The 26,066-nt window shown below is 36.8% G+C and overlaps 1 protein-coding gene across 1 annotated transcript in view; it reads right to left on the bottom strand.

Moving 5' to 3' along the window:
- Window positions 1-6,365: 6,365 nt before the first annotated feature.
- The window catches only part of ndc1 (NDC1 transmembrane nucleoporin), a 61,966-nt gene continuing 42,265 nt past the window's right edge, over window positions 6,366-26,066 (bottom strand). The window contains exons 13-18 of the mRNA XM_039735049.1: window positions 23,639-23,751; window positions 23,240-23,290; window positions 17,448-17,511; window positions 12,829-12,929; window positions 8,002-8,162; window positions 6,366-7,106 (exon numbers count right to left, since the gene is read on the bottom strand). Of these exons, the coding sequence (XP_039590983.1) occupies window positions 7,043-7,106; window positions 8,002-8,162; window positions 12,829-12,929; window positions 17,448-17,511; window positions 23,240-23,290; window positions 23,639-23,751 (554 nt within the window). The 3' untranslated portion in view covers window positions 6,366-7,042. The remainder of the gene's footprint in view (window positions 7,107-8,001; window positions 8,163-12,828; window positions 12,930-17,447; window positions 17,512-23,239; window positions 23,291-23,638; window positions 23,752-26,066) is intronic.

Here is a 26,066-nt window from a genome sequence, read left to right on the forward strand (position 1 = left end):
CCACTGAGCAAAGTTGTGAATAGAATGTCTCCAACACAGAGAAATCACTCATTGCAGTAGGAACATACACTGAGACAAATCCCAAGACAGTGCCTTAATCTCAGTTTCATAATAAGTTTGTCAAAAGGAGTGACATCGGACAACATCAGGAGCAGCTCATCTGCCACAGCAACAGCTCTTCTCTGAGAGTGACAGAGCAATAAAAAGTGTTCCCAGTCCTGTCATGGTAAAGAACCATATAGTGCCATTAAAAAAATATTATTTTTAAGAGTGTAGGAAAAAAATGGAGAACTCTGAAAAAAAGGTCATGTCAACACAAAGGACAATGTGCGGCCTCCAGACAGTCCATGACAGGACTTGTGTAGTGGCACAAAGCACTGTAAGGACACAATTCGCACAGACTGTAGCATGGGAGGTGGTGGGGTGATGAGTGGGGAGACAACAGATGTATATAGTGCAAGTAACGTTCAATAAAGTTCAGTAGTCTTTTGCCTGCATTGAGAAAACTTCTGGCGTGTTTTCTTCCATTTAATTCTGGGACGGGTCCTTTGCATATGAAGTTGCTTCTTTATGAGTTGCAAAACTTCCTAATATTTGGAAAAACCTGAAACGTTTAATGTATGATATATGAAGTATATTAACTGATTAAGAAAGCCTGGACTTAACCTGTGTTATTGTATGCAGCAAGACATCTTGTACAATTATGAGCCATTGGTATTTTACAAATCTGCTACCATCTGTTTATGGTTATTAACTGTATGGAGCCTGTTTTGGATGTAAATACATTTTTAAAAAGTTCTTTCTAGAACCTTCATTTGGATGCTTCTTTTGGGAACTATGGCATCACTCTGAAGAAACACTCTAGGACCTTCATTTGTAAGAGTGTAGATCCTAAAGATCTTTCTAGGTGGCTGGGATTGGCTCGTGACCCTGTAGTTAGGATATAGCTGGCTGGATAATGGATTGGATGGGTAGATCCTAAAGATGGGCAGTATAGTTTGTCTGGTGACTCTAAATATATCCCCTTCTTAGGAATTGTCAGAAGACATCAATGAAGAATATTGGTAAAACAGAAGACATTGGCTGTAAAACCACACTTAAGCATGAGAAACATTAGGAAACTCATCATTCAGCCCAATAAAGTCCAAAACAAGACCTGAAGGTCCCTAAAGTCCAGCTCTCCATTACAATACTTGGTAATTTTTTCCATGTGTCTATGATTTTTGTGTGAAGAAAAACTTTTAACATTTGTTTATAATCTGCCCTTGACAAGTTTCCAACCGTGTCCCCATGTTCTTGTTGAAGGACTAATTTTAAAGTAACAGCTGGGAAGCACAGTACTAGTTCTTTTCATATTTTAAACACTTTAGTCATGTCAACTGAAAAGATTCAACTTCTTCATTCTCTCCTCATAGCTCATCTTCCTTATTCCCAGAATCGCCCTAGTCCATCTCCTCTGGACTTTCTCTAGTGCTGCTGTCTTTTTTTTTTAATATGGAGACCAAAACTAAACGTAGTATTCCATGTGAGGCATTGTAGGAGTAAGGATGACGTGAAATATACAGAGAGAAGAAATTGTAAACACACTTAATTCTAACTTGTCAAAAGGCACAACAATAGCTAGTACATTTGGGCCACACTGAGAACTTTTGTTACTAGGATTAAAAACAAAACAAATACACTAATATAAGAGGACTTCCTTTCCCATAGTGTCTTCATAAGAATACAGCCATTATAAACCATTTAAAAAATACAAAAACACACAGCTCAATCAAGCAAGAACAAATAACACAGACATTACAGCAATATGCTCCAAAATCAAACCAAAGACAACAGAGATAGATAGATAGATAAGTCTATTATGCAGGTGTATTGTTGTGCAGGTGTATTGTTGTTGGTATAAAGGACCCCAGGTTGTATTTCTTGACACACTTCTGCTGAATAATTTGTTGGCTGAAAGTCCTCAGTGTTAGTGTGTCAGATTGACAATGTGGCACATTGTTCATAATGGCACTCAGTTTTGTTTTACTTCTCTCCTTTGCTACAACCCCCAGGAGGTCCAGAATGTGTCTCTTAATTTAACCTGCCCTTTTAATTAAGTTTGTTGATTCGGTGGGTCTCTCTTGAAATGATGTGACCAGCCCAGCACACCACAGTGTAGAAAATTGCACTGGCCACCACAGAGTTATAAAAGATGTGAACAATGTCACTTTCCACATTATAAAGAGAAGCAGTGTCCTAAAGAAAAGGAGCCTGATCTGCCCTTTCTCATATAGCTCCTCTGTGTTCTGAGCCCTATCCAGCCTGTCATTGATGTGGACCCCCAAGTAATTGTAGGAGTGGACCACTTCAACACCCACTCCCAGAATAGTGACTAGACATAGAGGCTCTTTGATAACCAGTCCCTTGGTTTTGCTGATGTTAAGCTGCAGATCATTTTTTCTCCACGTGGTTTTAAATCCAAGCCTACCTGAGAGATGTGTAAATAGTTTTGTCCAAAATGATCCATGTGCCAGAGAGTCCCAAAACATATGGACTAACAATGCTGGTGCTAGAAGACAATACTTACAGGATGGACCTTGCTATTTGTACATTTTAGACAATATCAAAAAATATACACAAAATATGAGAAATGAAAGATTTTTAAGTGAATTATGGTGTGACTAGTTTATTTTGAACTAGAGTGTTTTCTATGAATGGCTGAGTTCCATTTCTTTGCTGAGGTTTTAACTGTAAAAATAACTTCAAATTTGATCACACAAAAAAGATCACTTTACCACTATCACCTTGGATCATTAAGTTCTGGGAAATATTTTTTATATATTGTAGAGATGCTGTCTGAATTTCCATCAAGGCTTGCCAGTATCGGTGGGTGAGAGGTGCAGAACACAGGGTGGGTCAGTTTTTACAAAGTGTCTGATCTGTGTAGAGGTGTGTACAGCCAGATGATTACATTAGGAGTGTAAATTTTTAAAAGATGCAAACATATAACCAATGTAGAGATCTCTAAGGCTGTGTCCCAACACTACTATGTTTTCATTTAAAAACATGCATATTAGCCTTCATTGCACTACACTGACGGTTTTAAGCCCTGAAAATTGAGACTTCTGAATACGCAGCCTCAGCCCGGTAAGGAGGATGGGAGAAAAGGGAGAGCTTTGAACGTGCAGACTCTAATGGCATTTGGTTTGTGCATTTTACATGGCACCTTCCCCAATTGTGAGCGCTCATTACATTTTTTCAGTTGGTTTGCTCACCTTACACTAAAGCGTTACAATCTGTTATATACATCTGTGTTATTCAGCTTCACCTGGGAAGTTTCTTAAGACAATGCTGATATGACTGTCATTGTAGTTTAAAACTTATCATGAAATTGCCTTTGATTACTTTTTTTTGCACCAAATGACATCATTTGAAACACACGATTATACTTTCTTACAGCATTCATTAAATATATCGAGTCCAGAATATTTTTAATAGGCTCTAGCAAGTTTTGAAAAGGTAATAATTAGATTTTCCTGCTTTTACAACACATTCCAGTATGTTCATTAGCCAATTTTATTGTACAACAATAAGAACATTAATAATTCATGGGTCCCATAAGAATTTCTTTATTACTGTAGATTTAAGAGCACTGTGTGAATTGTAATTAAACCCATCACTGCATTTTTTTCAAGTAAAGCAAATGTCTTTTTTGACTTGCCTGTCAAACAGAAGTTGCTCTGTTCATATCAGTATGCTTCAGGTATGTTTAGAAACAGCAGTCATGTGAAATTCTAGATGATTGTGTGTATTTAGCAACCACAAATCAGGTCCTTTCAAGGATTCTTTTTCAATGAAATTGAAAATTGCAGTTGTCTAAAATACTAAAAATAGTGTACAGTTCAATACAAAGGTTTAGACACCCCTGGCCACATGGCTTTATTGACATTTGAATTGAGAAAAAAAAAAAACAATTTTGTATTTGTATGAAAATGTACAGCTATATGCTTTGTTCGATGAACTAAAAAAACGTTAAAAAAAAAATAAGAGAGTAAATGTTGCATTTGCAAACACTTGGGCACCCTACTAAGTCAGCAACACCCTTTTTGGCAAAAGCCACAGCTTGCATACTTTTTTTCTTTTTTCAAGAGTCTTTGAACTGTTTCCCCAACTGTTTCCCCATTCTTCCTTAAAGATGCTTCTAGCTGCGAGATATTTTTTGGTTGCCTTGTGTGCACAGCATGCTTAAGATCAATTCACAGATATGGGAAGTGCAAAGGCCATTCCAAAACCTTCACCTTGTGTTTTAGGAGGCAGCAGATTTTGGAGTTTGCTTCATATCATTGTCTCAGAGAGTCATTCCCTTTTCTGCTTCAGTTTCCTAACAGACTGCCTATCATTCTCCTTGAGGATTTGCTGATATTTACTCAAATCCATTCTTCCCTGTACTATCACAATGTTTTCAGTGCCACTATCTTCCACACAACCCCAAAGCATAACAAATCCACTTTGTACAGTTGGCAAGATGTTCTTTTTTCCCCCCAAACACTACTCCTTATTATCTCTTTCCTAATAAATCTTATATGGTTGTGGGCAAAGTGTTTGATTTTAACTTCTATCCACAGCACTTAGTTTCAGAATGCCTCTAACTTGTGCTTGTTGTTTTTCCTGTTGAGATCACATGCAAGGTTTCCTTCTGAAGGCTCTTCCATGAAGACCACATCTGTGTACGTAATTCTACAAGGCAGTGAGGGGCAGCAACAATCGCCTCAGCTAAACCTGCCTGCAGGTCTCCCTTGCAGTCAATACAGGGGATTTGCTTTGCCCTCCTGCACTGTATACAAGCTGATCTGTCAAATTTTCTTGGTCCTTAAGATCTTGTCTTGAACTCTACGATTCTGCTTAACTGCCATTTCTTAAAGACATTTTAGACTGTGGAAATTGCTAGATGGAACTGCTTTAATATCCTTTTATAGCTCCTTATAGCGAGTTGCACAGAACAGCCAATAAGTGTTGAGTGTTGTATGATGCATGAATTGTCAAAATATAAATCAGACCCAGGATTGGTTATTAGCTGGCAACTCCTAACGACAATACTCAGCCAGACTAACACCTTAATAAATTAAGCCAACCAGACTAATGACCCGATGAGTTCTGAGGCTTTAAAACTAAAAGTGTGTAAAAACCTTTGCAAATATTATTTTAAAAACATTTTTCAGCTCATCAAATAAATCATAACTGCACATTAACATCTGCATCAATTTTTGTTTGCTGCAGGAGTTATATTTATTTATTGCTTTAAACTGTTAACAAGATGCACAATTTGGCCAGGGAGTCTACATTTGTACGGAACTGTACATGGATGTGTGTGCATGAGTTGGACAGTTTCAAGCTGAATGGCCAGATCTCATCAGGAACTTAAACTGTCACAGTCAAGTTTCACTGTAACCGTCTACAAGAGAAACACACACATATGTATTGTATTTAAAAATAAAGGATATCCTTCCATTTATTATGCATTGTCTATTTGGAAAATATAGCACACAATATACACTGTATGGACTGCTGTTAGTATGTTTAAAGAAATCATTAGTACTGTAAATACCTCCACTATACCACAACTCTGACCTGATGTCTAATATTAAAAAACATCTGACAGCTGTACTGAAATTAGGAGTTGAATGTTTGCTCAGAATTAATTTTATTTCAAAAACTGAGGTATTATATGAATGGCCCTTACAGCACACATAGGCTATTGGAATATTGTTCTTCACACAGAAAACAAAATGATATACAGTATTTAGATATGTGGCTAGCTTCCTACTTTGTCCCTCTAAAATAACATTTTCTTAATTACCATAATACATGAAATGTTCATGCAAATTGATTTTTTCCAACTTTTGCTAACTTGACATACAGTATATAGAAAATAAGAAACCTGACAGACAAGAGGAGGCCATTTGTTCAGCTAATAGCTAAGCTGTCCGAATAGCTCATCCAGACACTTCTTAAAGGTTGTCCAGGTTTCTTTGCTAACTACACGTGTTTGTAGTTGGTTCCAGATTCCCACAACTCCTTGCATAAAAAAGTGCTTACTGGCTTCAGTCCTAAATGCAGTGTGTAAAAGAGATCAAGATTGCGCATGGTCATTTTTTATGCATGGTCAAGTTCTCCCTAAAGACGTTCAGTACTGTTTTAAAGTAGTAAAACTGTTTTAAATTACAGTATTATATTTTAAAGGTACATGCATTTGCCAGGAAAGATGGATAATAAAGTCCATTTGGTAGAAAAAAACAGAATGAATTTTCCATAAATTGCATACCATAATCTGCAAGTTATATATGATGGTCTACATAATACAAGCAACTCAATGATATTAAAAATTCATCATATACTGTATATTTATTGAAAAAATAGCAATTATAGAACACACTTAATACATAACAGAGCTGTTTTCACAAATCCTGCATTTCAGAATTTGGTACATTTGTAAAATATGTTGATATCCATTTAATTACAGTATACATAATTCACACACACTTGTTACTGTACCACTGAAGAGTACAAATGCAGAAAATTTCTTAAGATGCAATGGGACTATCTGAACCGAAGAGTAAGAGGCCTCAGATTACTAAACTATATACAATTATCTTCTGCCTCTGAAAATGTATTGTTGCCATTTTCAATTCAACAGGCTACACCTGCTTAGTAGGTGTGCTGTAGCATTTATTAAATAACCAGAATGCTGCCTCAGACATTTCCACAAATGCTTTTATTATAGAGATGAACCTCTTGCTAAACATACCATCATCCCTAACCAGGTCTAGAATATCAGATACTGCACAATTTACCCATATTAAATTATATTAAAATTATAAACACTAATACTTTTATTCTTTCAACATTTAAAAACTCTGCTTTTTTGGAAGTGCTAAATCAAACAACACTGGTATTGTGATTTAAAAAGTAATACCAAAGAAAAGACATTCATCAGAAGGATGTGGCAGCTCCTAGTTGTATTATTTTTTTATTGTTACTTTTTTTAAAAAAGGATAAGTTTTCATTCCTTGTAATCCAAAAACAGCTGTAGCCTTTTTCGGTGTTCTTCTGACATCTGAACTGCACTATAGCAAAACAAGAAATGAATGCATAATCACAATCATTTACCTTACTCATACATACTCTAATTACTTTTATGTTCTTAGATGAGATACACAAAATCAGCAGTAAACTAGGCTGACCAAAAATTAATGGTAAGTGAAAAATAGGTAATAACTTTAGCATTATTTGAAACATCACAAACACTTTGAATTAAATTTCTAAACAAAAAAAAAACAATTTACAGTGCAGTATCTGTTGATATCCATTGGCTTTTGCATTAAAAAATAATTTAAACATTAAAACCACTGAGTCAGATCTTATCTTACCAAGATCAAAGAATAAATCACACAAAGAGGCTAACAGTATTGAAATTTAGTTATACGGCTAAAACAAAAAATGTTTTATATCATGATTTATTTAAACAGTGTCTTTCACATTGCAACAAGATTTATTAAGGAAATTATGTGACAATTGAAAAAACAAGTATAACTATAAAATATTTTCCTGTGCAGAACACATTGGAAACAATGCATTCAAGAAACTGAAAATTAGAATTTTTATTTGTCCTAAGCAAAAATAAACATTTCACCTCATACTGCTTTCAATGCATTTCAGAGTGAGAGGTGACCAAAGATAATTGTCTGCTAAATGTTAGCAATAATGTTTATTAGGCATAGCAGACACACAGGCAACTGTAAAGGATCAGAAAAAGCAGGCTTTTTAAAGTAATTTGGCTTAGATTGCACTGTAGAATATTGCAGTGGTTTTTGATGATTCTTTGTTCTATGACAAGAAAAAAAATTATTTGGTATAGCAAACGGCACAGCTGATATAATTTTAAAAGAATCTTATGTAGACAACATGTAAACTTGACACATGAATAATTTCTCTACAGAGAGAAATTAATTCAAAACTTACGTTAAATGATCACCAAAGGTGGTGGTTATTCTGTAAATGGCAGTTTTCAGAGCAGCTCTCAAAGCAAATCTGAGAGTTTTATAAGATGCATCAACAAGACTTCCTGATGTTCTCATTGGCTTGCTGGAGGCATGAGGTAGCTTAAAATGTTTATCCACTGCCTAAGAATAATGAACACATAAACATGAAAAGAAAGTTAACACTTTACAGTACATTAAAATACTATTTTTAATACATGCAGTACTTGCTATTGATTCACAGCTCCAGGGCCTAGGGTTTAATTCTACCAAAGGTCAATCTCTGTGTGGATTTGCACATTCTTCTTGTACCTACAGGGGTATGGGGTATTACCAGCAAAATTGGGTTCCTCTTGCATTTAAAGACATTATGTGAGATTAAGTGGACACTCTGTATTGAGCACTTAGGATAGACAGTGTGTGTGTGAGTCCATCTCTGTGTCTTCAGATCAGTGCCCCATCCAAGGACGGGCCCTCCTTTGCAACCAGTGATCTATAGACACTATGAAAGATGGGACGTTACTTGCTAACAAGCTTTGAATCAGCTTCCCATCAATATCCCGTTAACTGCCAATTTTTTTTTCCCCGAATATTTTCACTTTATTGTTATAGATTAACATCTGCTTAATAAGGAACACATATATTTTGAATCTCAACAATTGTACTTTTTCCAAAATTTCAAAATTTTGGCTATTCCCTAAATGGAGATCATGACACTACCTAGAGATCATGATACTACCTAGTTTTGGTGCCATACTGGAAAACACTCAACATGTAGTCCAACATTACATTTGCAGCACTGTTTTCTTGCGTTAGTCTTACACACTGCACACTTCCTTTGTTTACCCATTTCTGTGCGTTCAATGTAGTGACCAGTTCCAGAGGTTCTGATATCAACAGGAACACGACTCTTGGCTGGTTTGGAGAAGGATTTCCTTCCAGCCTTTTTTGGGTCAGATATTCACAAAGAAAGAGCAAAATATATCCTGGCAACAGATCTTCTGAAATCCAAGAGAGGAATTGCACCATTTGCAAGACAATATAGTGCATGGGAATTCACCAATGCTACATGAATGGCATTGGTCAGCAGAGGGAAATAACACTTTTTCCCCCTGACTTTGATTCTGTATTTTTGGATGTTCCAATCCATCTTATCAACCCCACCCATGTGTCTTTTTTATTCTGTGATCAATTTGGGTTAGGGGACTTGTATCTCTCTCTTGTTTTCCCTGCTCCATCGCTTCACCTGTGACATAGGATCAATGGGTTCATGGTTGCTTAGTAGCTTTACACAGCTGTTGTCATTCCAAATCACACCCAAAATTTCATTCTCAGAATTAAATCTGTAGTCGCATGTACCTCTTTCTTTTTTCTTCATTTCCTTGTCAGATGCAATAGGGCACTTGTTCATTCTATTGAATCGAGCAGTCCCTGATGCCCTGACATCAATATCTTTCAAATATTTCATCAAGGAGAATCCGGTAAAGAAATTGTCAAAATACATTTTGTGAACATATGGTGTCTCTAAAATCGAAATCATTTTCAAGACAACAGATGCCCCAAGTCCAGACACGCCTGCATCATCATTACTGCCTGTAGCCTTGCCTTCGTACACCTGCATCTGGTAACAATAGCCTGTTTGTGAGCAGCAAATCGCCCATTGTTTGAATCCAAATCTTACAGGCTTACCACGCATAAACTGCTTGAGTTAATGGTGTCCGAAATATCTGACAATTTGTTCATCAATGCTCAGACTTTTAGAGAAGACACCAAATTGTTGAAAGTTTTCGTTAGTTTGTCAATCAATGGGCTGAATCTTGAAGAGCTTGTCCCTTTCATTTTCTGGGATCCCTTCCAGGTCAGAATTGTCAGTAATATGGAGGTAGCGTTTTATTTCCAGATATCTGTTTCGACTCATACATTTTCTCACACTTTGAACTTCCATATCTTCATCTTCACACCAGTACAATTGTTCTTGAGGAAGAGAGTGGTACCCAGTGAAGAGAAGAATGCCAATAAACTTTCTAATACAATCATTTGAAAGGGAAAATTGATGGGCGTTTTTTTGTGTAGCGTATGTTACAGTCTGCCGGACAATATCTGTGATAATTGCATCATCAAATAGCTTCTCAAAACACTGCACAGGGCTTTCCCCCCCAGAGTAAGTTGATGAGATCACACCTTTTTTCCACAACATCACAGTATGGGTAGCTTTTAGAATAAACTGGTGGTCTCTTCTTCCACTATGGATTCAAAGGTACCACTCTCCTTTTGGCAGGTGGTAGGCCTGTATCATTTGTAGCGGTGCTTGTTGATGGTGACGCGATGGCCACTGTAACATGATCATCCTCCCTTGCTGCGCAATGAATTTCAACAGGTCCAGGAACATCTGCGGGTTCATAATCATCAATAATGTTGTCATCAATATCTTCATTGTCTGACACTTCAACTCGTTCTGGAGGAAGTTCCACAATATCTATAGGGCCATTGTCATCATCATCTTCATCAGAACTTAGAAATGCATCGTCATTTATTATATCATCAATTTCTTTCAAAGAAAGAACCCTATGCCACGCCATTACCTGTTAAACGCAAGTACAAAATATTTAGTGAAATTTCAGTCAGTATCAGATGTGAGCCCCAAATGGGGATCGAGATATTTGGTTCTATTGTGCCCATCAAAACTATATAATGTATTGAAAAGTGTAATTACAGTACTAAACACTTACCAATCATCACGACAAACCATCAAGAATGAAAAGGGGCCTCCTGGATAAACACTTGTTCTGCTGTAAAAACCAGCGTTCTACTCATGTGACGAAAATAGCTGCCCTGACCGGAAGAATGATCTCGCGTGGGAAGCCAACCACATGCACGAGCTCAATTTAGCATCCGCATCACAGACACAAACCTGATTAGTCATGCGCACATCGTTGTTTCCTAAACAGATAGCAGGTGGCATCACTAGACGGTTTACAGTACATGATACCCAAATGGGGATCGTGGCAGTTAATGGGATATCATATGCATTTTGAAAATCTCTAACTTTTCATGGAGCATTGGACCTGGTTAGGTATTTCAACAACTTTTACTAAAAGACTTAACTATGATACTGTTAAAAGGTTGCTCCTTTGGTATTTAGTCTAAGCTCAATCTACAATCAAAAACTTTTATCAGTGTCACAAAACATTTTTCACTCTCAAGCACCTATCAAATGTGTGCTGTTAACCATTATGATGTACTGTGATACAAGTTCCATTTCTTCCTCAGGTAAAAGCATCTGTGAAATTAGGAACAGACATAACTTTAAAGATGCTACCTTTTTGACCATTACCTTTACATAGTGGAAAAATCTTGGCAATGACAAAAAAACCTGATCAAGGGAATTATTCAGATGCATTATAGGAAACACATAATGAACAAAAAAAAAAAAAACAATTTCAAGCAAAAAAATGTGGTGTCCAAATTCCTAATTATTGTAAGAATATAAGCTAAAAAATGTAATACACACAAAAAAACTTGTAATAATGTACAATTCAGCTAGAGTATTCAGAAATGGACAAGGACTATGTTGGAAAAAAAAGTTGAGTCAGATATAGATATATATATAGATATATATATAGATAGATATAGATATAGATATATATATATATATATATATATATATATATAGATAGATATATATAGATATATAGATATATATATTATATAAAAAGAAAAAGAAAAAAGAAGCTTTTTGGCGCCACCATTTGGTAGTAGATTAGTTCTCAAAGAAGGTCATTAGGTAAATATGCCTCTTTTCAGATACTAGCAAATCATATTATTGGTTTACAAAATGCCAGGCCAGTTTTGTTATTTCAGTAAATTAATGGAATTGGTAATAACCTATTTTCAGATAAAATTTTTAGTTTACTTACTCAACCAAGGACCAGTGCTAAAAAAGAGACCAGCAGTATCAAGCTATAAAGTACCAACGCTGGAACAGGAGCCAGTTTATTACAATGAACATTCATGCCATGGGCCAATTTAAGGTACCACCAAAAAAAAAAAAAAACCCAACTATAAACATGTTTGTAATGTGGATAGAGTGACAACCAGGACAAAGGAAGGCAAAAACAAGTCATTGGTGAGCCAATTAGGATTTGCTAATGAATCTGACAGTATGTTTTTGGATGACATGGATGTCAGAGCACCTTGAAAAAAAAAAAAATCCACATAAACACAGGAGAAAGTACAAAATGCTCACAACACCCAGGTGAAGATTCAATGCAAATCACTTGGAACTATAAGACTGAAGTGCTAATCATAATGTCTCAATGTCATTCTATTTTGACTAGCAGGTAATTACAAATACCTTTAAACAGTGTAAAAGTTAATTTGATGGCCTTGTGAGAATGTTCCACATTTTTAAATCTGAGAAAAATCATTTGAAACAGGAGTGATAAGACCAGGTTCAGGTCATGAGTAGAAAATTAACAATGGTGCTGCATGCCAACTCTCAAAAAACAAATATCAGATAAAAGCTACACAAACATTTAAATTTAGAGGTAGACTGAGCCTCTGATGAAACTGAAAGCATTAATTCACACTATACTTTAAACAACCAACCAACAAATGGGGTAGCTTGCACATGATAATACTAAAGTTAGGAATGATATAAAATTTTACAATATTACTGACTTACTAATTTAAAATATTTAAATAAACTAGGATATGTACTGTTCTAAGTGCTTTCATACATGGGGTAGCTTGTACATGACAATACTGAAAGTGCTTTTATACATTTCTGGTCAAAATAATGTACTCTAACCTTTTGTAAATTCAACATAGAACTGAGGATGTCAGGAAGTGTGGTCTGCACAACTCCAAACTTGTCTTCAAAATAGGAAGCTGCTACCAAATGAGACAACCCTGTTGAGAAATAAAATCAACAAAACTATGCTCTTAAATCAATTTAAAAGACATCACTAATTTTCAATGAAACTTGTTAAAATTAAATTCATACCATCTTTTTGCATACAAATTAGAAAAGTAACCGAGCTTCATTAGTAACCCAGCCACAGGGGATGCACAAACCAGTATGTTTCTTTGTGCCGGTCCCAAGCCCGGATAAATGGGGAGGGTTACATCAGGAAGGGCATCTGGTGTAAAATTTTGCCAAATCAATATGCGGACAACAATACAAATTTCCATACCGGATCGGTCGAGTCCCGGGTTAACAACGACTGCCACCAGTACTGTTAGCCAACAGCGTGCTGGCGGAAATTGGACTACTGTTGGCTGAAGGAGAAGAAGAAGAGGGGGGAGACATGTCCGGAGGCAGGAGGAAAGTAAAGAGAGTGAAACTAAGGGTAGGAACTTTGAATGTTGGCAGTATGACTGGTAAGTGGAGACAGTTAGCAGATATGATGGAGAGAAGGAAGGTTGATATATTGTGCATGCAACAGACTAAATGGAAGGGGAGTAAGGCCAGGTGGATTCAAATTGTTCTATCATGGTGTGGATGGGAGGAGAAATGGAGTAGGGGTTATTCTAAAGGAACAGTATGTCAAGAATGTTTTGGAGGTGAAAAGAGTGTCAGACAGAGTAATGATTATGAAGCTGGAAATTGGAGGTGTGATGATGAATGTTGTTAGTGCATATGCCCCACAAGTTGGGTGTGTAATGGGTGAGAAAGAAGATTTTTGGAGTGAGTTGGATGAAGTGATGAACAGTGTACCCAAGGGACAGAAAGTGGTGATTGGAGCAGATTTCAATGGGCATGTTGGTGAAGGGAACAGTGGAGATGAGGAGGTGATGGGTAGGTATGGTGTCAAGGAGAGGAATGAAGAAGGTCAGAAGATAGTGGATTTTGCCAAAAGGATGGACATGGCTGTGGTGAATACATATTTTAAAAAGAGAGAGGAACATAGGGTTACGTACAAGAGTGGAGGAAGATGCACACAGGTAGATTACATCCTATGCAGAAGAGTTGATCTGAAGGAGATTGAAGACTGCAAAGTGGTGGCAGGGGAAAGTGTAGTTAAGCAGCATAGGATGGTGGTCTGTAGGATGACGCTGGAGATCAAGAAGAGGAAGAGAGTGAGGGCAGAGCCAAGGATCAAATGGTGTAAGTTGGAAAAGGAAGACTGCAAGGTTGAGTTTAGGGAGGAGGTGAGACAGGCACTGGGTGGCAGTGAAGAGTTACCAGACAGCTGGGAAACTACAGCAGATGTAGTAAGGGTGACAGCAAGAAGGGTGCTTGGCGTGACATCTGGAAAGAGGAAGGAGGAAAAGGAAACTTGGTGGTGGAATGAGGAAATACAGGAGAGTATACAGAGGAAGAGGATGGCAAAGAAAAAATGGGATAGTCAGAGAGATGCAGAAAGTAGACAAAAGTACAAGGAGATAAGGTGCAAGGTGAAGAGAGAGGTGGTGAAGGCTAAAGAAAAGGTGTATGCTGAGTTGTATTAGAGGCTGGACACTAAGGAGGGAGAAAAGGACCTGTACCTATTGGCTAGACAGAGGGACCGAGCTGGGAAAGATGTGCAGCAGGTTAGGGTGATAAAGGATAAAGATGGAAACGTATTCACAAGCAAGAAGAGTATGTTGAGCAGAAAGAAAGAGTACTTTGAGAGGCTGATGAATGAAGAGAACGAGAGAGAGAAGAGGTTGGATGATGTGGAGATAGTGAATCAGGAAGTGCAACAGATTAGCAAGGAGGAAGTAAGGACAGCTATGAAGAGGATGAAAAATGGAAAGGCCGTTGGTCCAGATGACATACCTATGGAAGCATGGAGGTGTTTAGGAGAGATGGCAGTGGAGTTTTTAACCAGATTGTTTAATGGAATCTTGGAAAGTGAGAGGATGCCTGAGGAGTGAAGAAGAAGTGTACTGGTGCCGATATTTAAGAATAAGGGGGATGTGCAGGACTGCAGTAACTACAGGGAATAAAATTGATGAGCCACAGCATGAAGTTATGGGAAAGAGTAGTGGAAGCTAGGTTAAGAAGTGAGGTGATGATTAGTGAGCAGCAGTATGGTTTCATGCCAAGAAAGAGCACCACAGATGCAATGTTTGCTCTGAGGATGTTGATGGAGAAGTTTAGAGAAGGCCAGAAGGAGTTGCATTGCGTCTTTGTGGACCTGGAGAAAGCATATGACAGGGTGCCTCGAGAGGAGCTGTGGTATTGTATGAGGAAGTCGGGAGTGGCAGAGAAGTACGTAACAGTTGTACAGGATATGTACGAGGGAAGTGTCACAGTGGTGAGGTCTGTGGTAGGAGTGACGGAAGTTGGAGGTGGGATTACATCAGGGATCGGCTCTAAGCTCTTTCTTATTTGAAAATGGTGATGGACTGGTTGACAGACGAGATTAGACAGGAGTCCCCGTGGACTATGATGTTTGCTGATGACATTGTGATCTGTAGCAATAGTAGGGAGCAGGTTGAGGAGACCCTGGAGAGGTGGAGATAATGCTCTAGAGAGGAGAGGAAGAGGAATGAAGGTCAGTAGGAACAAGACAGAATACATGAGTGTAAATGAGAGGGAGGCCAGTGGAATGGTGAGGATGCATGGAGTAGAGTTGGCGAAGGTGGATGAGTTTAAATACTTGAGATCAACAGTACAGAGTAATGGGGATTGTGGAAGAGAGGTGAAAAAGAGAGTGCAGGCAGGGTGGAATGGGTGAAGAGTGTCAGGAGTAATTTGTGACAGACGGGTATCAGCAAGAGTGAAAGGGAAGGTCTACAGGACGGTAGTGAGACCAGCTATGTTATATGGGCTGGAGATGGTGGCATTGACCAGAAAGTAGGAGACAGAGCTGGAGGTGGCAGAGTTAAAGATGCTAAGATTTGCTTTGTGCGTGACAAGGATGAACAGGATTAGAAATGAGTACATTAGAGGGTCAGCTGAAGTTGGAAGGTTGGGGGACAAAAGTCAGAGAGGTGAGATTGCATTGGTTTGGACATGTGCAGAGGAGAGATGCTGGGTATATTGGGAGAAGGATGCCAAGGATAGAGCTGCCAGGGAAGAGGAAGGCCTAAGCGAAGGTTTATGGATGTGGTGAGAGAGGACATGCAGGTGATGGGTGTAACAGAAGATGCAAAGAACAGAAAGATATGGAAGATGATGATCCGCTGTGGCGACCCCTAACGGGAGCAGCCGAAAGAAGAAGTAGAAGAAGAAGAACTGAGTTTCATTAGTAATAAGGAATATTACATGGTGCTCCTTTCTACTATGAGATGGACACAGCACCAAGCAACATTGCTCATCATCCTTATACTAGTGAGTAAAAACTCTTTTGAGGAAGGTGCAACAAGAGTATGGAGCTGCTGCTGTGTCACATTAGGTTTATATACGTGTGAAGTGGAAGTTATGCAAGTCAAATCTGTTGAAAGTGGACGCAAGACTTTTTCAGTTTTTTTCAGAAAAAAACAGAACAACAAGTAAAGCTGAGGCTCTCTGCGCTGTTAGTGTGTGATGTTGCCCATCTGGAATCATCAGCCTGCAACAGCAATCTGAATTCTCTTTTGGACTGTATTTCGCTTGGGGACCCAAGTACTGAAAATATGCTGTTTAATCGTGAGGCAGTCTTTACCAAACTAGATGCACTGGAGTGGGATGTGTTCAGGTTTAAATTAGCACCTCCCAAATGTGATCACCACCTGGAAAAAAAATTCTTTATATTTAAGTGTGGAGTAGATTTCACAATTGGACGAGCTACAGAAGTTATGGTAAGAACAAGAAGAACAAATTTAGTGCCTCTTGCGAGTGTTTTACCAGGAACAGCTTATTGCCAGGAGAATAAGCGGCAAATTCAAGGCATGCTGGTGCGATATTATCTGCTAGATGGTTTTGGAGTGACTAGGCATACTCCTTGAGGTGTTGAAGGGGGGCTGCACACTAAGTCTGACTGAGCAGTGTCCAAGTGTAATAGAACTTCTGAGTTTTACTTATTCTGTCATAAACTAACATCACCTAGTGAGCTTCTTAATAAATTGAAAAAGTTTAATCATTTCATAGACTATAAGGAAGCATGCTGAGAAAGCATTAAAAACTTATGGTAAAATGTCATATTATAATTGACAAAAGTACTCAAAATGGAAAAAGTCACATTTACATTTCTGAGGTCATCAATTCTAATGTACAGTAAGACTATATGATTCAATCTCTCCCTCATGTAACTTAACTAAAGAACACAATAAAAAGTTGTCTATTTTGGCCCAAGTTGATCATTTTCCTCCAAGTTATAGTTTAAAAGATTTCCAATGATATACCAATATAAAAATCAGAGGATATTAATCTTACCTGTACTTCAACATCACTGCGGCTTCATGCTTAAACAATGTATTACGAACTGCTCTGTAATCTATGTATTTAGTTATAACTATGACAAAATGATTAGAATGTTAAACAATTCTGCTAAATCTATGACAGAAAAACATATTTACCTTCTAGTGCCCAAATATGAGCTTGGCTGTCTGCAAAAAGTGCCTGACTGGAAGCTTCAGGTAGCTGTAAAAAAAGAAGTAAAATTAAATAAAAATGTTACATATGGCAAAATATTATTTTGAAGTGACGTTTAGCACAAAGACGGGAAAAAATTCACAATCATATTTAAATACTAATTGATGTTGTATATCATAACAAAATTATGCAAAATTGCACACCAAAGGTCATCCTTTTCTGCTACAGTTTCAAGCTCAAAAACTGTATCTTTTAAGCTCATACGACAGTTCTCTCATTACTGACACAGGTGGGGCTGCAGTCATTGTCCATCTAGACCTTTCTGCATCTTTTGACCAGGAGATCTTCCGGTTGCGGCTTGAACATCTGGTGGTTCTTAAAGGGGCTGCTCTTAACTGGTTCAGGTCATATTTTAGTGGTAGACACTTTTCAGTGTCTTTCAAATCTTCTCTCTTGTCTACTGCTTCCATTAAAGTGGTGTTCCTTAAGGATCCATTTTGGGACCTATTTTATTTTCTATATATTTTCATCTTATAGGAACTATTTTCAGAAAATGTAATATTTCAGCTATGCTGATGATACACAGGTTTATATTCCTTCGGCTGCACAATTGTCATTTTGAACTAAGATCCAGGATGGCTAACAATTTTCTTGATCTCAATCAAAATAAAACAAAAGTGATGAAAGCTGGCCCTCCTGCCAAAGCTCAAATTGATATCGAATTTCTCGGCTCTTTTTCAAGTCCGTAATCTTGGCATCATTTTTGACAATAACCTCTCTTTTGGGAAACAGATTAACTCTGCAGTCAAGAGTTTCTTTTTCCAGCTTTGTCTTTTGCCCAAGATCAAACTTTTTTTTTTTTTTTTTATCATCTCCTGGGGACTTTAAGAAAGCTAATCATGCTTTTCTTGCCTTGATTACTGCAACTGGTCTTCTGGGATCAGCAAATCCCTGATAATCAGGTTGCAGTTTGTTCAGAATGCTGTTACCCATTTTTTGGCTGGGGCAAGAAAGTTTGATTGTGTTTCTCCAATATTAGCTTCTTTACACTGGCTGCCTGTTAGTTTCAGAATTGACTTTAAAAAGCCATGTTCCTGACTACTTATCTGTCTTTTACACCAGCCATCCAGAGAACTTAGATCTACCGGTCAGTTGCCTTTTACAGTACCTTGCACTAAGTGTAAAACTAAGGAGAAAAAACCTTTTGCAGCCTCTGCACCTCTTCTGTGGAACTTTTTACCTCATTACTTTAAGATGTCACCTTCAATTGAACTGTTTAAATCTAAACTGAAGACTCATTTCTATTGCCTATCTTTCAGTAACCTTCACTGACACCGATGGTTACCCTGCTCAGTCATATTCTTTTTTTTCCCCTCTAAATCACTGCACGCTTTTTTTAATTTTATTGTACTTTATTACCATTTTATTTATGTTCATTGTAGGTTTTAATGTAAAGCACTTTGGCTACAGTATTACTGATGATGTTTAAAATGGGCTCTATAATTAAATTGACATTGTATCTAATTTATAAAAGAAATAATACTGAAACAGTATTAGTATAAGTTCATATAAGCATGTTTAATGAATACAACATTTACAAAAATAATATAAACCAACTGCACTTTTAAATAGTAAAAATTAAAATGGCTGAATAGACACAAGGGTTATGATAATGATAATAGTCATGTGGCATCCTGATAGACGAATTAGTTGTGGAAATTTTGTTCTTGGGATATTACGTGGACAAATTAAAAGTATTGTCAATATAGTCTGACTAGCTCCTATCTACAGTACCGGGAACAACTCATCTTGACTGGTGGTGGTCTTTATTCTACGCTGTACCTGCCCCAAAATTGAGTAAGCCTGAAATGCAGCCATTGAGCTCTGCAACACAGAGTTAGAGATTTTTTTTTTTTTGTTTATACACCAAATAAGTATTTGTACTTTTAAACATTTAAAACAGTGGAGATGCTATTGTGAAAAGGGTACCAATTTACAATTTTGTAGTAGTCCTACTGCAATGTTTGATGCCCTTGCAAGGAATAATGTAAGTGCATGAAGGACAGAAATTGCAAGAAATACCATGCATATTTAAATTTCAAAAGTGAATGTTCAAAGTGAAAACTGCTTATAAATATATCAGAACATCTTGCATCCACTAATATACTAATCAGAGGTCATATGTGAAAAACAGGAAGAGTATCTTTGCCTCCAAATTACTAAAAGAACAAAATTCATGAGTTTCATAGGGAGCACCAGAGGGAAAGAAAGGAGATAAAAAGTAGACGTTGAGCTTCAAATTTAAGAGGAGCAACGTAGATTCTGCTTAGCCTACACATCAACTGTCCGTTAATATGTAAATGATTGCGATAGGTTACATTTTCTTTCAAAATGTGTTGGACATCGAGAATCCTTTTTTTGTTCCTCCAATTATGGGAGATGCTGGAAAAGTGTTGTGTGCCATTTTCACTACAACATGCTGTTCAGGCTTTGTATTTGCAGAGCAAGACTTAGGTTTGCATTTAGTACCATTAGTTAAAAATCACTGAAGGTCTCACCTTCCAGGTTGTGATTTTTATCAACGATTATGATGGAAAGGTTCAGGCATGGGAAGCCAAGGATTCATTGTCTTCTACTTATATCATTTGAATGCAATCAACTACATGCACAATGTGAAGTAACACTCATGTAAAGCAACAACCCCCAATCTAGGCGTATCCTTTTGTTAACCAGTAGTTTGCAATGTGCAGCGGAAATGGGTGCAGCTTCCATAGTAGAGATATTTTAAATACATCTGATCCTTTCCCACAAAAGTATAGGGAATTTGTGTTATTGTATCAATAGTAGGCTAAGTAGCAAGACTTACACAGAATACAAGTGGAGCCAGCCTCTGGTTTTTCATTTTACAGTTATATCTATCCCTCCACATGTGACAATAATGACAAAATAAACCTATAAATCTATATGCAACCATGTTCAAAAGTTTAGGTGATGAATGAAAGAATGGGATAATGGGCTTTGGTGACCTAAATAATATTCCTCTCACTGGACTGAAGAGATTGCTTTCTGCCAGAGACGGAGATCAAAAAGGTAAGTGTGCTTTGTAGAAAAGGCACAAAAACTCCACTCTCAAGAATAGCCAGGTGTTTCAGTAGTGAGGATGCCTCTGACAGCACTTACCACAGACTGTTATGAAAGAAAGGAAATTCTAATCTACCCTGCATATGCCTATTACTACAATGACCTTAACATTACTAAAATGATATTTTTCTCTATTGGTAAACCTGTCTATGCACTCTCACTGTGTGGAAATATTATATATTAAACTATATCAATGCATAGCACTGTCAGGCATGTAAGTGCAATCACTTTCATTTAAAATGACAGCATAGGACTGTAGAAGTTGCCTGCATAATTTAAATTAACACTTTTTTTGAGGTGTGGAGTCATTTAAAGTTTTGATGGGATCTACCAACCCTATTATATTTATGCAGTACACTATTACCTGCTCTTGGGGAGTGTATTATAATTGTAGACCCTTGACTGAGTCCTGCAATATCACAGAAACCCCTTTGATTTTTGTTTTCTATTTTTTGGTATTTGGTATACTGTATTAATCCAAGTGAGAAGGTTGTCTTATCACATGGCCATTGTACAGCACTCTGTACAGCATTGTACTGGAGTAATTTTCAGATTCAAGGTCCTTGCTCAAGGGCCCAGCAGAGTAGGATCCCTTCTGGCAGTAATGGGATTTGAACTGACAACTTTCCCAATACACCATCTGTAGCCTCAGAGCCACCACTATGTATTTTCATCTTTTCTTTAGTATGTTATATTTAATCTGGCTTTGCAGAAAATAATCATCCTGGTAAATGAAATCCTTGTTAAAGAAACAGTCACTAAATTATATAATTACATTAATAATTACAAGACGCATAAAACTACTTAAAAGATATAGAAACAGGCAATCATACAAAGAAATCAATTAAAATAAAATAATGAAATAAACTGTGGTATGAACAGGCATGATATAACTGCAAGCAGAAGAGGTCCCACCAACGATGCCTGCTGTACTGAGCCAGGATTTCATATATAAATATCTTGGCTAAGGCACTGCCTGTGTGGAATGTGCACATTGTTCTTTGGTCAGTTCGGCTTTTCTCCTATTACTCTCATTTTTCTCCAATACACCTCAAAACATGGAGCAGTTTAAAATTTTGTGTGTTAAGAACACTCATGAAAAATGCCTGTTACTAATGTTTATACCAAAATGGTCTAACACTCAATACTAAAGACACACTTTTGCTCAGTATTGCTTTTTGGTGCTTTGCTATTTGTATTGTTTGTCTATACATTTTAATTTCTGATTATATTATTTGGTAAAACAAAGATGAAAAATTTGACAAAGAATGAAAATGAACGGATAACTTCTTTGATATGGGGAAAAAGTAAACATTTTTTATACAAATATGTACCTATTTCTCATTAAAATAGTATTTGTGAATGGTTACATTTTTATCCTATAAATGTTGCTTCAGAATACACCCACTATGCATGATACTAGTAGTGTCCACACAAGGAGCAAGTTATTTGCTGCATACTGTATAGAAAAAAATACTCAATACCTAATATACTTCAAAACTTAATTTGAAGAAAACTACTAAAATGCATTGAAATCCTATATACGAGGTTAGATACAAAAATAACTGGATGGGTAAAAAAAAAATATATATATATAGTTTTATATATTGATGAATTACAACATTCTAAACATTGTCACCTTCAATATACTTCCCTCCCGATCTCTACACCACTCCATACACATCTTCCATTGATTTAGACAGTGCTGGAGGTTTTCTTGCTCAAGACTCTTCAACAGGTTTGCCGTTTTGTCTTCACTTCATCCACTGAAGAAAAATGCTTTCCCTTCAGGTCACTTTTGATTTTTGGGAACAAGGAAAAATCACAGCGAAGCTAAATCAGGTGAATAGGGAGGATGATCCAGGACAGAAAATTTTTGTTAGTCAAAAACTGCTTTATGGAAAAGAAAATTCATGAGAAATCTGATGTTGATTTGCCGTTTGATTTTTCACCTGACATTATTGCAGCAACTCGTAGCTATTGTTGTGCAAATACTGAATGGGCTATTCACAGGATATACCTAGCCGGTTAGCAGTTTGAGAGGGTGAGTAGGAGGGAATATAGTTCTATGATTCATATCCCACCAACTTCCAAACAGTTTTCCAGGAAAGCCCAAAGCCCAGTCTGGTTATTTTTGTGTCTGACCTCGTATCTTAGTGGCTAATTTATTATTAGTTTCTTTTTTCCTTTCTTACACCTTCACTTGACTGTCATTGTCTTCTGTGGGTATTACATCTCTTTAGCTTGGATTTATTAAGGTGTTTGTTTTGTGGCTTAGATTTGTTCTTTGGGTGGATTACACCAAATGGTTGTGATGGGATTTTATCACAGTGATATTAATTTTATTTGAAACTTTATTTTTATTGGTCTAAAATAAAAATCATCACAAAGAAGAAATAAACAGCTAAAATCCAATCTTTCTCCACAGTATTTATTTGCACTTCATTCAGTATAAGTATTATACTTGTATCACTTCAAGATGTTTACTTAAATTTAAAGTCAGAATAGTTTTCAATGTAATCAATAGGAAACTAAAATTGCAATAGTTTAAAAAGACCTTACAAAATTTTGGTTTAGCAACATTTGTAAAATTAATTTCTTTTATTAATTATACAAAGCATTAATATATCCTTACCTTATTAAAGAGATACATGACCAGCACCCGTTTGGCCAAGAAAGTTTTGACCTTAAAAAATGTAAAGAAACTGAAATCAACACAAAAATATTGCTGACATTTGGTAAATGCCATGAGGTAAAATTAAAAACTATTTTATGTCATTTTGGTTTTTATTAAGATGTTAAAAAAATAAAGTTTACACAGTGTATTTATTCCAAACAGAATTTCACAGATTATAAATTCATAGTAAACACATTTGACTTGTTAGGTTTGTGATCTGTTACAAGAATTACATGATATAAAAATTTGATCATGCTAACTGGCGCCTTACATTCAACATACATATATAACAGATAAATAACATAAAACTACTAGAAACATTTTTTAATGTACACACATTATATCACTGTCTCATACCTGGTCAAATCCATTTTGGAGCCACACTGTAAGAAAGTTTGATTTTTGAGGACCAGGAGATGTGCAAGGCAGAACAGGAATATCTCTCTGTGATCTACCATTAAGTGGAGAGTCTGAAATAAATGTATAAATACACATAAAATAAAAAGGAAAACCTAAACAGAAGAATACCATATTTTTGTGTTCATCATAAGGACTGCTGAAATGTAGTCTTACTAGAAACATTTGTAAACACTGTAGACAAGTGTAAACATCAAAGGAAAAGAGAAAAACAGATTTTGTTTAAAAAATAATGTGCATCATTCTGATTATACCTGTAGATGAGGTCCAAAGCTTTGGTCCTCGCCTTATTAAATGTGGACTCTGCACAGAACCATACCATGGGGAACCTGGATCTATAGAGGCAGTTAGACGTTTCAGTGCTGGTGATCCAAAGGGACTATTCATGTCAGGAGAGAAGGGGGCAGTTAAAGGAGATTTTAGGGAGGACAAAGATGGTTTAAAAACAGAAGAGGACCCTCTGTTTGTTTGACTAGAAGTTGTGCTTTGTTCTTGCCAAGGTGGAGAATCTTCTACTGAAGATGAACCTGTAACTAAAGAAACAAGAAAAGATTACAGGTATAATGCACATATGGAGTTGCAGAGTAGCAGCAGTAACCCCTGTAAAACCCAAGTCCTACAAAAAGCATTCTATTTGCTGCCTGTGTGAAGTATGAGTGCTTTCCAGGGATCCACATTCATTTTTAGGGTAATTACATTCCATTCAACATCTGACATTAGCGACTCTAATGGTGGACAACATGAGTGTATGTGCCTTCCTATGGATTTTCATACTTATCCGAGATTGTTTTTTTATTAAATACCATGCTGCATGCATACATGCTGTATATTCAAATTTATAGTATTGAAAATGCAAAGAAGCTACACATTTATTAATGCTTGATAAATTATTTCAAAGGCAACCATAAAATTAAACAAAAGTCTTCATGGGGTTAAAATTAAATAAATAACTAAATATAGACTTTGTGAAATGAGTATTGAAAAGATGAGGGCAACAGATAAGTACTTTACTGGTATAAACTCTCCTACATTGGTTCCAAATCTTAAATGAATGGTGAACCAGTGGATTGTTAGTTAACTGGTGGAAACTGGTGTTGACTGAGGCACAGAGGAAAACACAGAGAGAAGATTCTGAGCAAGATTTACATTCCCATGACTAACCATTAAGGTACTGTTTCACTGAGTTCTGTTTATTTTGGTTGTCTTATTGTAAAAATATCTACAAAATAGTATGAGAACTGAAAGTTATAGCATATTCACTTTCAACATGTTAATTTTCCCAGCTAAATTAAGATGGAGGGAGGCTCATCCATTAAAAACTTGTTTAAAGTTTTCTCTCACATAACAAAAAGTATCATTATCATACACAGATATTTTTGTTCTAGCCCTTCCCTTATGATCCCGATTATCTATGGCCGTTTCCACAAATGGAAAACTAGGGAATCAATAGCAATCATATCAAAGACTGGAGAAAAAGATCGCTCATATTTGGTTCCACATTATAATCTGAATTTATATTATTTAGACTTGGAGTGCTTAGCTAGTACAGAGTAACTTAATCCAAGCTGATATATTAGGACCAAACCCAAATTTGAGCAATTCAGTAAATTCAGTATATCTCCATTCAACTCTGTCAAAGGCTATTCCTGAATCCAAAGGCAGTAAGACCTCTGGAAACTGAAAGAAAATATTGGTCATTAACAGATACATTTTGATATTGTTATATTATGGGTAGGACATTTTCTCTGTTCTTTTAATTGAAATGCTAACCAGGATCTTAACATTATTCAGAAGTGAAACTGATCTACTTCAAGCACATTCAATCAAGTTTATTTTTCCTTGGAAAGGCTGTAATTGATACCTGGAATAGTGTTTCTTTAGAAATTTTTGTAGCTTTAATAAGCAATGTTAACAGTAAATGGGTTAATCTATATTACTAAACGAAGGTTGAATATATGCACAGATGCCAGACGCATTGAAAGCGCACGCGCACTGTGCCTCAGCGCCCCAGAGTCAAACCCAGCGGCTTCCCAGAGTCAGTAGGAGCCCAAACAAAGCACAATACAACCTGTAAACTAAACTTCAGGTCACAATACCCCTGCCCGCCCGGTGAACACCACCGCATATACAACCTTCATTTAGTAATGTTTGTATACATACAAGACGATTGCAGAGGCCAGTGGGCCAGAAGCACCAACAGCGATGACGCTCGCAGAGTCAAACCCAGTGGCTTCCTAGAGTCAGTAGGTGGCGCCCAAACACCACAACATGATCTGTAAACTAAACTTGAGGTAAAGCGTGCATGGCGCAGGCTGTATATATGCACAGATGCCAGGAGCCACAAGCAAGCCGTACCCACTACCACTGC

The sequence above is a fragment of the Polypterus senegalus genome, chromosome 14, assembly GCF_016835505.1.
Source record: "Polypterus senegalus isolate Bchr_013 chromosome 14, ASM1683550v1, whole genome shotgun sequence".
NCBI lineage: Eukaryota > Metazoa > Chordata > Cladistia > Polypteriformes > Polypteridae > Polypterus > Polypterus senegalus.